Source organism: Bubalus bubalis, chromosome 16 (assembly GCF_019923935.1).
Source record: "Bubalus bubalis isolate 160015118507 breed Murrah chromosome 16, NDDB_SH_1, whole genome shotgun sequence".
Classification (NCBI taxonomy): domain Eukaryota; kingdom Metazoa; phylum Chordata; class Mammalia; order Artiodactyla; family Bovidae; genus Bubalus; species Bubalus bubalis.
In genome coordinates this window covers 50955095-50969228 of record NC_059172.1, presented here as the reverse complement: position 1 = coordinate 50969228, position 14134 = coordinate 50955095, and the positions used below count along the sequence as shown (strand labels likewise).

Below are 14134 nucleotides of genomic sequence, written 5' to 3'. Positions count from 1 at the left end.
GGGACAGGATCTTATGGACTGAGTGCTCAATCAACAAGTACTTTAGTCCAAATTTTTTACCTTAGTGCCATGTTGTTGACGTACGATTCTCTGCTAATATAGCGTGCTCATCTGTTTGCAGCTTTAAAGTTTTTTTAATTGGAAAGGTACTGAGCACTTCTTAAAAGGTCAATTGCCTTGTTTTAAGGAACAAGGGGAGTCATCAAGAGAACGATAAGGCTGGGCTGGACTATTAACCTAAGAGCACATATTCTGGGAGGTGGGGTGGGGGTGGGGCGGCGGATTCCTGCTTCAGTTGCCAATCAGGAAAAGCAGTGCAAGCCTACGATGTGTCAATAACGGATGTTATCTTGATTTGGAGGGAATTTCCAGCTCGATTGCTTAATATTGGTCGGACTTCTGTAGTTAAGGATGGCCTCACATTAGTTTAATTAAAAGGCTAAGGCGTGCGACTCTCCGCGCAGGCTGGCAGGGACAGTCAGCACCCAGAGGAGGTCAGCTCCTTGGGTGCCCCGCCAACCCCCGCCCGGCAGGCGAACCCTTTCCTCATTGGTCACTGCACGGTCGTCTCGGGCGCCCATTGGCCGGCTCTGACGCCCGCCTCTATAAGAGGCGGGCAGCGCGAGGCTGCGAGCGGACCCAGCTCACAGCTAAGCTGCTCTCCAGGTGAGTGGGTTGGTGCCTTCCCGTCGGGATCCGGGACCACCGTCGAGGATTTGGGGGCTTTGGGCTGGCTCGGGGAGAGGCAGGATCATCCTCCGGGAGGTAAATGCTCGTGGGGAGCTGGGTCTGGGAAGTCGAAGTTGTGCTCCTGTGTCACTCATTCTTCTCTCTTCCACCTACTCTCTTAGGGGTGAAAAGATACTATTTTTGAGGTCCTCCTGAGTGCCAGAAACAGGCTGTTTACATGTCATCTGATTTCACCTCCACATCAAACCCTGTGAAGTAGACATGTCTTGAATTTTACAGATGAGGAAACTGAGGTTGAGTTGAACCCAAGCGTGCATGATTCCTCTATGCTAGCAGAAACACGCGCTCTTCCTTCTCTTCCATATCAAACGGCAGCATCTCTTTTTTTCCTTCTACTCCTACAAAGGGAACCTTCCCTTAGACACTCCCAAAGAAAAGGGAGTCTCTGATGCAAAGCCTCTCAGCATCACATCTTATCACCTCCACCCCAACACGGGACTAAGAGCTCCAGGACGAGGTTGCAGCTAACAAAGAGGCATTGGACCTAGTAGTTCAGATCCTGTTAATAGTCGAAGTAAGCGTAATCTTGCCTCTGGCCATTTGGTTTACAGAGGTCTAAAATTAACTCCCCACTGATGTTCTACTCTAATTGACTTAGGGCAAAAAGACTAGAGTTGAACTTTCGAACCCAGTGAAAGTTTGCACCTGTCAATTAATTCTCAAAGAAGGATGGAATTCACTTATTTGTTTTAAAAGTAGAAGTGAGCACAGCTTAAAGTAACTATACATGGTTCTGTAAAGCTATAATCTGTGACCTATGAAGTTCACTGGAGTTCATTTGTAGATGTATTATTGTCAGATTATCTTCAGGCAGGGATGTATCTTCTATTACCATTTTGTTTGCTGGTGCCTTTATTTCCTGAAATAATGTTTTTCACATTTTCATATTTTATTTTTTATTTCATCTTTACTTTCATCCTCATTCCCTTCCTCCATTCAGAAAAGAACATCAAGGTTCTCTGGAGGGTTCTCTTCTTTCACACCAGTCTTTCCAGAAGCTTTTAATTCTGTCTTCAAATAGCATCCATGCTTTCAAAATACTTTAATTTAATAGTGCTCTGTGCTTCCTAGATCATAGAAATTTAAGTTACACTGTTACTGATTAAACTGCTGCTGCTGCTGCTGCTGCTAAGTCGCTTCAGTCGTGTCCAGCTCTGTGCGACCCCGTAGACGGCAGCCCACCAGGCTCCCCCGTCCCTGGGATTCTCAAGGCAAGAACACTGGAGTGGGCTGCCATTTCCTTCTCCAATGCATGAAAGTGAAAAGTGAAAGTGAAGTCGCTCAGTCGTGTCTGACCCTCAGCGACCCCATGGACTGCAGCCTTCCAGGCTCCTCTGTCCATGGGATTTTCCAGGCAAGAGTACTGGAGTGGGGTGCCATTGCCTTCTCCTACTGATTAAACTAAATGGAGAAAACAGTCAGTGTAAACACCTTGACCTCTTCTATACCAAGGGCATGTTGGACTTCGGACCACCTTCTTGGTATGTGTCCATTATTTCACATGGCAGGTTCCTATATCCCAGTGTATCTTTAGTCAGGTCAGGAAAGGTGATAGGAGAATGGCTCACTGCCTCTCACAGAAAAGTGGGAAGTACCAGTTGGCACTGGCCTATTACAGTGTTGCTTTCAAAGTAAAATATACACTTCTTCATGAGACACATGTCCAAACAAGTGTGACCCATTGGACACTTCATAACCTTTTATCTTACTAGGCTAGTATGGTGGACTTTGCCCCTGAAGGAGTAAGAGGGGGTAGGTAGCCTGAAGGGGGAAAGAAAAAAAGTGACAAGGGGAAAATGTTGAGGTTCTGAAAGGGGTTTGGGAGTAACAATAAAGACAGAATAAAAATGCTTCATAAGTTCTATCAGGCCCAGCTGTGGCCAAATTTTAGTAAAGGTCAAAGCCCTATGCTCTTAAGTTGATTTTTGGGTGGAAGTTGGGGAGCGGGGAGAACTTTTTTCTTCTAGTTTCTTAGCAGAAGTCCCTTTTGAGAAACTTCATTCTTATATTGACTTAACAAGAGGGATAGGAATATTTCCAAATCTCAGTATACAAAATGCCTTACCTGTCATAAATATTCAATTAATGTATCTTTCACCTTCCTCTACCCCCACGCATTAGGCAACACTAGTCCATTTCAGAACCAGGGAGAAAAGAAAGAATTATGAAGCCCAAAATGATGGATTAGCTATGACCATTAGTACCTTCTTACAGGGGCTCCTGCCACAGGAGGTTAAGGGTCAGTTTTGAAATGTGAAAGAAAATCTTGATACAGTTTGATATGAAGAGTTGCATTCTAAGCTCTGAGGGATTGTTGAAGGATGAACTATCAGGAGATCTGAAATTCTGTTGGTGTTACCACTGACTGGCAAAAACATCATTTTTCTTTCCTGTTTTCTGTTCCTTGCTTGTTGTTAAAGTTTGCTTATATTACAAAAATAATGGTAGACCAGGAAATAACTTATATTTTCAGAATGCTGTTACTTCAGCATGTTACGGTGATAATATGAGGGAAAATGGGGACTCAGTAAATATAGACTGACTCAGTAAATTGTACTTTGGAGTCTTCATCTGTTTGTTTGCAAAAGAATTGCTAAATTATTCACTTGAGATTTGGAACTTAATACACTTAGGGGTTTCATAGCAAATAAACAAATAAAACTGAAAAACACCTTAAGACAAAAGAATACTTAAATTTTATGCCAATTTTTCCATGTGCTTTCTATTATAAGAAGTAGATTTATAACTATCTTGTGAAATGCTTAATTCCCAGGGAAAGAAAAGTTTTTAGCCAGGGAAGTTTAGAATATAAATTATATTATGTTTAACATTTTTTTTGAAAGACTGGAAAATGTGGGATGCACTTCCCATTGTTAGAGCTAATATTTACTAATACAGAGATCACATTGCCAACATTTCCTGGATCATGGAAAAAGCAAGAAAGTTCCAGAAAAACATCTATTTCTGCTTTATTGACTATGCCAAAGCCTTTGACTGTGTGGATCACAATCAACTGTGGAAAATTCTGAAAGAGATGGGAATACCAGAACACCTGATCTGCCTCTTGAGAAATTTGTATGCAGGTCAGGAAGCAACAGTTAGAACTGGACATGGAACAACAGACTGGTTCCAAATAGGAAAAGGAGTACGTCAAGGCTGTATATTGTCACCATGCTTATTGAACTTATATGCAGAGTACATCATGAGAAACGCTGGACTGGAAGAAGCACAAGCTGGAATCAAGATTGCTGGGAGAAACGTCAATAACCTCAGATATGCAGATGACACCACCCTTATGGCAGAAAGTGAAGAGGAACTAAAAAGCCTCTTGATGAAAGTGAAAGAGGAGAGTGAAAAATTTGGCTTAAAGCTCAACATTCAGAAAACGAAGATCATGGCATCCGGTCCCATCACTTCATGGCAAATAGATGGGGAAACAGTGTCAGACTTTATTATTTGGGACTCCAAAATCAACTGCAGATGATGACTGCAGCCATGAAATTAAAAGACGCTTACTCCTTGGAAGGAAAGTTATGACCAACCTAGATAGCATATTCAAAAGCAGAGACATTACTTTGCCAACAAAGGTCTGTCTAGTCAAGGCTATGGTTTTTCCAGTGGTCATGTATGGATGTGAGAGTTGGACTGTGAAGAAGGCTGAGCACAGAAGAATTGATGCTTTTGAACTGTGGTGTTGGAGAAGACTCTTGAGAGTCCCTTGGACTGCAAGGAGATCCAACCAGTCCATTCTGAAGGAGATCAGCCCTGGGATTTCTTTGGAAGGAATGACGCTAAAGCTGAAACTCTAGTACTTTGGCCACCTCATGAGAAGAGTTGACTCATTGGAAAAGACCCTGATGCTGGGAGGGATTGGGGGCAGGAGGAGAAGGGGACGACAGAGGATGAGATGGCTGGATGGCATCACTGACTCAATGGACGTGAGTCTGGGTGAACTCCTGGAGTTGGTGATGGACAGGGAGGCCTGGCGTGCTGCGATTCATGGGGTGGCAAAGAGTCAGACACGACTGAGCAACTGAACTGAACTGAACTAGTTTAGGTCAGCATCTGTTCTAAGAGTTTCATGTATTATACTGCTTCTCCTTATAGCCACAAACTTGAGGCTAATTAGCCTCCATCCAATTTTGCATATAAGAAAATTAATACACATAGAAATTATAACTTGTTTACATGGATTTGTAGTTGGATTTATTACAGAAATCTGCTTTATCATTTTATACCTCTCTTATTATTGGCAGTAGTATACTATAGGACAAAGTCACCAATACTCTGTGAGAAAAAATAAAAAGTGCATGGTCTTTGAGTGATGGTTAGACACATAAGAACTGTTTCCAAAGGTTTTCACATCTCTAAGAATGCAAATCTGAGACCATCCCTGAATTTTTAGCTCTAGAGCCACCAATTCAGAATTTCCTGTGTATAATTAAGCTTACCTTAAGAAATGGTCAGTTCCTTTGAAGCTGAAAATCCCTTTTTGGATGTCTTGCTTCCCATCCATAAATCTTTTCTTCTCAGAGACTCAGGGATGGGCCACAAACCATCTCCAACACTTTCAGAATCTCATGGGATATTGGTCACAGGGTTGGTAAGTAGGTGAGGTTTGGTGTGCTTCTCAGATATCATAGCTCGGATCTCAGTATACTGTTCTCTTCGGCCTATTTGTCCTTGCTGGAAAGTCTGTCTCTCCTCCTCCCCCTCACAATAAATCTGTGAATTCCTTTGAGGCAAATAGTCTTCTTTGTCTTTTTCATCTTTACTGCCCTAACACTGACTATAGTAATTCATTCATGGAAATGTGCTTGGGTTGAAATTTTATTTGTTTTACCACTAGTAATCATTTGAATCATAGAAAAAATCCACATTATCATTAAGTTTAACTGGCCATTTGGTTTTAAAGCGTTTGACACAGAGATTGTCTTAATTGCAGAGAATAAATTGACACAATTAGAAATATCTAAGCAGTTTTGATTTTAATCTCAATGATTTGATAAGTATTTGTTAAATTTCGAATTTTATATTTTTGGGCAACTGAAGTAGCTTAGTTTCTTCTCGGGGGAAAACACCAGAATACCAAGTCACATTATGTGTTTAAAATGTGTAAGCGAGTTTTGAATGCTGTGAGTTCTGATTAACTGTTTGGTTACTTTGCTGTATTAGAAAAGTTAGGTAGTGTGCCCAAGGTCATACACTGACAAATGTTAGGCCAGTGATTAGATATTTCCTTCACTGTTTTGCAGTGTAAATAGTGGTTGAGAAGATGCCAAGGTAGATATCTAGTTCATCTGAGACATCAACTTTCAACTAGATCCTAGGAATTTTTCTCTACTTTTTGTGTTTCTGCACACTTTTAGGCTAATTCTTGTGAAAGCAGATACATACGTTAGCATTCACATTTTCATAGGCAGTTTTCAATATGTGTTCTTACATTTCTAGCTGTGTTACCATGGACAGGTTAGTTTCTCTAAGCTTCAGTTTTCTCATTTATAAAATGAATATAATTCCTATCTCTCTCCACCAAGATTTTTATGAGAATTATATGGGACAATATTAGTGCATGATATATATAGGCATTTGACAAGTATCAGTTTCCTCAGCCATCTCTTGGATTGTTAAAAGTGGATGGAATCTTGTCATCATGGCATGGGAAATTCTTTATCCTCATACTCTCTGAACTTATATGTAGAAGTCCTTCAACTTAGTATCTGCCTGATAAATATTTTTTAAAACTAAATTTCAAAGGTATCAAAGACTGGATTCTGAAACAGAAAAGTGTACTCCATTGGCAAATTTAGTAGCAGACTATTGTTTATGACCATACAGTTGGAAATTCCTGAGCTTTATTTGGTACTTTATAACTTTATCAAGCCAGATAGGGCTCTTAGGGTTACTTCTTATAAGGTGCCCCCAAATGTTACACAGTATGGGTTTTAAAAAGGGCATTATGGCCAAAAGAGAAAACTTACAAAGTTCTCTGGTCAGAAGGACAGAAATTCATGAAGCCCCTCATTTTGCATCAACCTATAGAAAGCATTTCAAAGCCAAGAATTTAGCTTAATGGAAAATTACCTTGTCCTAACTTTTCTCATTTAGCCTTTCATCAGGCTGGTCATTGTATGGGTACCTGAGATGGGTATCTGGATGGGCATAGAAGATCAAGTCCAAACTCCTCTGCATTAACTGCACAGAGCCTTTTGAAGGATCTGACCCGCTTACCGTGCCTGCATGATCCCTCAGTGCTCTGAAATACTGGGTCACTTCCTGTTGTCTTTCACCTGTCACCTGTCGTCTTTCACCTCCTCATGGGCTCTTTCCTCTCTTTTTCTTTAGGAGAGGAATTCAAACACATCCTCAATGAAGCACCTCTAAATACATAGCAGAATAATTAATCTAGCCACTGGCATCACTACCATCTGTGTTCTCTGCTACAGTGCTTATCCTTCACACTGTTCTTCTATTTAAGACTCTTATAGTTTCCTGAGTGTGGGGACCATGTCTGTCACCAGTCTTTCATTTATTTATTCATTCTGTGGCATCTATTCGGTCCCTGTTATGTGCAGAGACTGTGCTGCTACTGCTACTGCTAAGTCGCTTCAGTCGTGTCCGACTCTGTGTGACCCCATAGACGGCAGCCCACCAGGCTCCCCCATCCCTGGGATTCTCCAGGCAAGAACACTGGAGTGGGTTGCCATTTCCTTCTCCAATGCATGAAAGTGAAAAGTGAAAGTGAAGTCGCTCAGTTGTGTTCGACTCTTAGCAACCCCATGGGCTGCAGCCTACCAGGCTCCTCTGTCCATGGGATTTTCCAGGCAAGAGTACTGGAGTGGGGTGCCATTGCCTTCTCCGTGAGACTGTGCTAGGTACTAACAATGGTGAATAAAAGCATATATGATCCCTGCCCCCCACAGAACTCATAGGCTAGTTGTAAATACAGAACAACCATATATACAGGTGAGCTACAGCTGCGCATGTGACTGTTGTTATGAATAGGAAGTATCTGGTGCAATGAGAATCAACACTAGGGGTTGACTTGCGGAGGTCAGGGAAGGCTTCCACAAGTTCGTGAAGTTTGAACTGCGGGGGACTGGAACATAGTTTCTCTGGCTTCAAGCCCATGCTATCCTGTGATACCTGCTCCACAGGCTTGGAACAATGCATGCAAAGTGGCGAAAGGCAGTGAGATTGGTTATGTCAATTTAAGTTGTTAAATGCCAGTTCCACTAGAATAATGATGTGAAACTGGGCAATTAGGAAGAATTAATAACCCAAAGAAAACCAATAACCATAAATCTTCAATATGCTCTTTCCATTTACTAATCTAAATCTTATTTCTCAATTGTGTATTTCTCAATTGAGAGTCACCAGTACAAAGTTACTGTACCCTACATCTATCTACTACACTATTCTCACCTTCCCCAACACACATACACACACATACACACATACACAAATATATATGTATTTGTATAATCATATGGCACTTGTAGGCCAATACTAAAATGGCTTCAGGGCTCATGGCCTAGGGGATTCCACAGTCAGAGAGAAAGCAGATACTTACCTGGAACCAAAATTCTCTGGGCTAGCAGTTATCCATCTAGTCCACCTGTGTCCAGAGCTGTCTAGGCTCTTGAATTTACAAAAGAAATAAAAGGCCCTATCCCTGTTCTGAAGGAGTTTACTGTCTTTTTAGAAGCCATGTATGAGTGACACTTTTGAGGAAAGCCATTCAAGACCCAGTATAACTACAGTTAACAAATGGTGAGAGGTGGAGAAAAGGTAACCCTTCTGCACTGTTGGTGGGAATGTAAATTGGTGCAGCCACTATGGAAACCAGTATGGAAGTGCCTCAAAAAACTAAAAACAGAACTCCTATGTGATCCAGAAATTCCTCCTGGGCTTACACTCAAAGGAAATGAGAACACTACTTTGAAAAGATACACACACCCCAATATTCACAGTAGCACTATTTATAATAGCCAAGATACAGAGGCATATATATATGATTGAATGAATGCAAAAGAAGAGGGCAGCAGAGGACGAGATGGTTGGATGGCATCACGCATTCAATGGACATGAATTTGAGTAAACTCTGGGAGATGGTGAAGGACAGAGGAGCCTTGTGAGAGTTGGACATGATTTAGCAGCTGAACAACAACAATATATAAATATATATACACACGCAATGGAATATTAGCCATAAAAAGAATGAAATTCTGCCATTTGCAGCAATATTGATGGACCCTGAGGGTATGATGCTTACTGAAATAAGTCAGAGAAAGACAAATCCTGTATATTATCATTTACATGTGGAATCTAAAATATGAAACAAGTTAATGAAACTAACAGAAACAGGCTTACAGATATAGAGAACAACTGGTGGTTACCAGTGGGAGAGTAGAGGAGGAAGGGGCAAAATAGCATAGGAGATTAACAGTAAAAATTACTATCTATAAAATAAATAGGCTATAAGGATATATATATTATACAGCACAGAAAATATAGTCAGTATTTTTTGATAACTTTAGATGGAATATAATCTATGAAAACATTGAATCACTTAAGTTGTACATCTGAAACTAAAAAAACAAGAAAGATCCAGTATAATAAAGTGCTAAAATTGTAGGGGGAGAGGAGGTAGGCTCTGATGGAGGAAGAGTGCTCAGTTCAGACCACAATAGTCAGGACAACTGCAAGAAGCCCACATGCTTGAGTCATACCCCGAAAGCACTGGATTAGGAGAAAAAAAGAGAAGGAAACTGCCAACATGTATTGTATGCCCATTATATTCTGAGTACTATGCTAGGCTATCTTTTAGCTTATTTTGGTCTCATTATGGCCTTGCAAAGTATATCTGTACATTCATGTTTTACAGATGAGGAAAATAAAACTTGGTTAATGTTATCAAATATTGTCTGAGTTTCAAATATCTGTGTTATCAAACATTGCCTACATGACACAACTTTCTTTTTTAGATCTTTCTATTTTCATACTTTGTTTTTAGAGAAGTACACCAAACTGATCATGATTGAAGACAATAAGGAAAACAAAGACCATTCCTTTGAAAGGGGAAGAGCAACCCTTATTTTTTCCTTAAAAAATGAAGTTGGAGGACTTATAAAAGCACTGAAAATCTTCCAGGTAAATACTCTCCATATTTTTGCATAAAACTTTTATGAAATGGGTCTATAAGATTATTTGTAAATTCGTCATTGGTGGACTACAGAAATGTTTTAAGTATTTAAATTTCTAAAATATTGCTCAGTTCTATCAAGTGTGCAATCAGATCAGATCAGATCAGATCAGTCGCTCAGTCGTGTCCGACTCTTTGCGACCCCATGAATCACAGCACGCCAGGCCTCACTGTCCATCACCAACTCCCGGAGTTCACTCAGACTCATGTCCATCGAGTCAGTGATGCCATCCAGCCATCTCATCCTCTGTCGTCCCCTTCTCCTCCTGCCCCCAATCCCTCCCAGAATCAGACTCTTTTCCAATGAGTCAACTCTTCGCATGAGGTGGCCAAAGTACTGGAGTTTCAGCTTTAGCATCATTCCTTCCAAAGAAATCCCAGGGCTGATCTCCTTCAGAATGGACTGGTTGGATCTCCTTGCAGTCCAAGGGACTCTCAAGAGTCTTCTCCAACACCACAGTTCAAAAGCATCAATTCTTCGGTGCTCAGCCTTCTTCACAGTCCAACTCTCACATCCATACATGACCACAGGAAAAACCATAGCCTTGACTAGACGGACCTTTGTTGGCAAAGTAAATGGATACAAACAATTTATAGAAACAATTTGTTATTCAAGTAATAAAGAAGTGGGGAAAGAAAGATTTACTTCATAGATTCTGAAAAAGCAAATTTTAACTTTAGCTAAATAAATATTCAGATTGTAATGATATCATTGATATTAATATGTTAAATTATATTTTTATACAGCAAAATAGCAAGGATTCTACAATTATACTACTCCCTACTGTCAGAGCTTCAGAGCATTTGGCACTTAACTACACCTTTGGTGTGAAGGAAAATTGATGTGATGTGTAGGGAAACAATCTGGCAATAAGTATTGTGAGTCTTAAAGTGTTCACACATTTTGGCCCAGTAGTTTTACTTTCATAAATCTGTCTTAAGGAAATTGGGTCAGCCAGTCGGGACACGAATATTTACTGAGTGCTAAGCGCACAGTCGGAGAAGGTGATGGCACCCCACTCCAGTATTCTTGCCTGGAAAATCCCATGGACGAGGAACCTGGTGGGCCACAGTCCATGGGGTTGTTAGGAGTCAGACATGACTGAGTGATTTCACTTTCACTTTTCACTTTCATGCATTGGAGAAGGAAATGGCAACCCACTCCAGTGTTCTTGCCTGGAGAATCCCAGGGACGGGGAAGCCTGGTGGGCTGCCGTCTATGGGGTCGCCCAGAGTCGGACACGACTGAAGCGACTTAGCAGCAGCAGCAGCAAGCACACAGTGCCCTGCTGGATACAGAGATACAGGCCGGAGCCGAGCAGGCCCAGTGCCCCTCCTCACAGTGCGCACAAGCCAGTGCAGAAGACAAGCACTGAACAGTTATGTTAGAGAAATGATTGTTGTTGTCTAGTCACTAAGTTGTGTTTGACTCTTCTGTGACCCCATGGACTGTAGCCTGCCAGGCTCCTCTCCCAGGCAAGAATACTGGCGTGGGTTGCCTTCCCTTCTCCAGGGGATCTTACTGACCCAGGGATTGAACTTGTGATCTCTGCATTAGCCGGCGGATTCCTATCCACTGAGCTTCGCTGGTGGCTCAGATGGTAAAGAATCTGTCTGCAGGGCAGGAGACCCAGGTTTGACTTTCACTTTTTTCACTTTTTCAACCTATAGGGGGCAGCCATTTTCAACTCTTTTAACTATATTGTATAGTATTAACTTCTATATTTATAAACAATATGTGTATTCGGCTGCTATTTCTTGATTTTTCCATTTGTAAATATTACCTATTGGTTTCCTCCAATGGAAGTAAACATTTAGCTTCCTTGGCACAACTCCCTTTTGTAGAGGCCTCCTCGACTTCCCTTTCCCCCACCTTCCCAGTGTAGTTATGCCCCAATTTTTGGCTATATCAGGCTTTAGTGTTTTCATTATTAAGATTATGTAAATCTTGCTCAGAGAAAAGCCATATTATCCATTATTATGACTTTTATTTCTTTTTGTACCTGGTTCAATATTACAACATAGTGTTTAAGGGCATAGACTATGGTTTTGGACAGCCTGACTTTGAATTCCAGCTTGAACACTTACTAACTGTGTGCCTTTGGGTAAATTGCTTAACCTCTCTGTGCCTCTGTTTCTGTAATTGAAATATCTGATAGGGAATGTCTCACTTATTGCTTTAACTTTACTGGAATTTTCTTGGATCTTCTTGACTAAATTTTTCTCCTGGATGGACTTTTAAATTGTTTGATTATATTTCCTTGCCACATTCCATCAGTGTTTTGATTTTAATAGCATTCAATTTTAGATTGACTTAGGAAGAATTGAAATTTTGTGTCTTTTTCTCCAAAAACATAATGTATAGCTTTACATTTGTTCAAGTAATCATTCAAAAAAATTTATGAATGCATTCTTATTATAAAATTTGTAAGAAATAGATTCAATGAAACTCTCCTTTGCTCCTGATCAGCTCCAGTATTTGTAGCTCACTCTCTTCTATTGGTTCCATGATAGATTCTACATTGCAGGATGAACCCTGCCTATTCCAGTTCCCAACATCCCTGACACTCACTCTCTATTGTTATTTATCAAGTTCATATTCCCTGATAATTATCTCATCCCTACTTTTACTCATACAAGTCCCTCTTGTTTGGAATCCCACTTCTCCCCTTCTGTTTATTAAGACTCGCCTCAGTTCCTATCTACTTCATAGAAGCTTCTACTTTCTCTAGCTCATGATGCTTTTTCCCTTTGTTGAACATCTTTTGCCCCTGAAGCCAAACTATTTGTATTTTCTTAGTCTTTCAGGCTCCGTAGGTGGCGCTAGTGGTAAAGAATCCACCTGCCAATGCAGGAGACACAAGAAATGAAGGTTTGATCCCTGGGTCGGGAAGATCCTCTGGAGTAGGAAATGGCAACCCACTCCAGTATTCTTGCCTGGGAAATTCCATGGACAGAGGAGGATCCTGGTGGGTCACAGTCCACAGAGCCACAAAAAGTTGGACACAACTGAGCGCGTGCATGTGTGCGTGCGCGCACACACACACACACACACACAGTCTTTCATGTGTTAGCCAACTAGGTTGTCAACTTCTTGTATGTCTTATCTTTCTTCATACACTTCACTGCCCTTACCTGGCTACACAGGTGTTTGTGCAGTTAATTTAGATTCGACATGTTAGTATTGGAGAGCATCTACTCTCTCATTTTTTAGATGTTGGGCGATTGGTTCTTTTGTTTCATGGTTATGTCACCAGGGTTTTCCCTTAGCACCCAAATTGGTAACAGAAGATACCCTCCCCTAGCAGGTTTACACATTTGGCACCCACAGCTCAGGATGGCATGGGAAGACATCAGAAGAAGCAATCTGATTCAGCTGGTTACTTGAGTTTGTAGCCTAGGAGATTGGAGATATTAAACATTTTGTGTTCAAACTGTTCATCTAGTTTTAGTAAATGGATTTTTTCAAAGGAAACTTTTCTTTCTGAAGGACTAGACACCAAGATAACTTTTTTAAAAAGCTAGCCTTTATTTGTGAGAATTTTCAAAGAGTTCTTTTCATCTAGAAGACTAGGTCTTTTGATTTGAATGCCAATCAGTTGTGGAAATCTGGGGGACTCCCTGGTGGGTGTTTATTTTATTTATTAGTTTCTGGAGGGTGAGATGAATTTTTCAAACTGAAAAAAAGCACCTAATATTTAGGAGGAATTGTTTTGCTGTTGGCAGCACTAAAAATGGACTTTCCCCCCATTGGCTACTATGACAAATGATGAGATTGATTTTTAGCGGTAATGAAAGTAATTCACTCAGAGACTATAACCATTTGAGGCAGTCATGGATACTCTTCATCTTCTTTCCACAGGAGAAGCATGTGAACCTGTTACACATCGAGTCCCGAAAATCAAAGAGAAGAAGCTCAGAATTTGAGATTTTTGTTGACTGTGATATCAGTAGAGAACAACTGAATGATATTTTTCATCTGTTGAAGTCTCATTCTAATATTCTCTCTGTGAATCTACCAGATAATTTTACTGTGAAGGAAGACGGTAAGTTGAAAGGTGAAAATGCTACTTAGATGATTAAGTGCATCATATATGTGTCTGATCTTATGTTTATCTTAAAGGCATGAAAGGAAAAATCAAACACTGTCTCTTCAAATTGCTTACAATCTGATAATAA

At 40.7% G+C, this 14134-nt stretch overlaps 1 protein-coding gene across 2 annotated transcripts in view; it reads left to right on the top strand.

Moving 5' to 3' along the window:
• Positions 1-512: 512 nt before the first annotated feature.
• Positions 513-14134, top strand: part of TPH1 (tryptophan hydroxylase 1) — a 32396-nt gene continuing 18774 nt past the window's right edge. The window contains exons 1-3 of one of the 2 annotated variants that reach the window (XM_006052918.3): positions 513-666; positions 9767-9903; positions 13818-14001. In XM_006052918.3, the coding sequence (XP_006052980.1) occupies positions 9787-9903; positions 13818-14001 (301 nt within the window). In that variant the 5' untranslated portion in view covers positions 513-666; positions 9767-9786. Of the gene's footprint in view, positions 766-9766; positions 9904-13817; positions 14002-14134 lie in introns of both variants that reach the window. The other variant, XM_025266727.2, reaches the window with a different exon arrangement.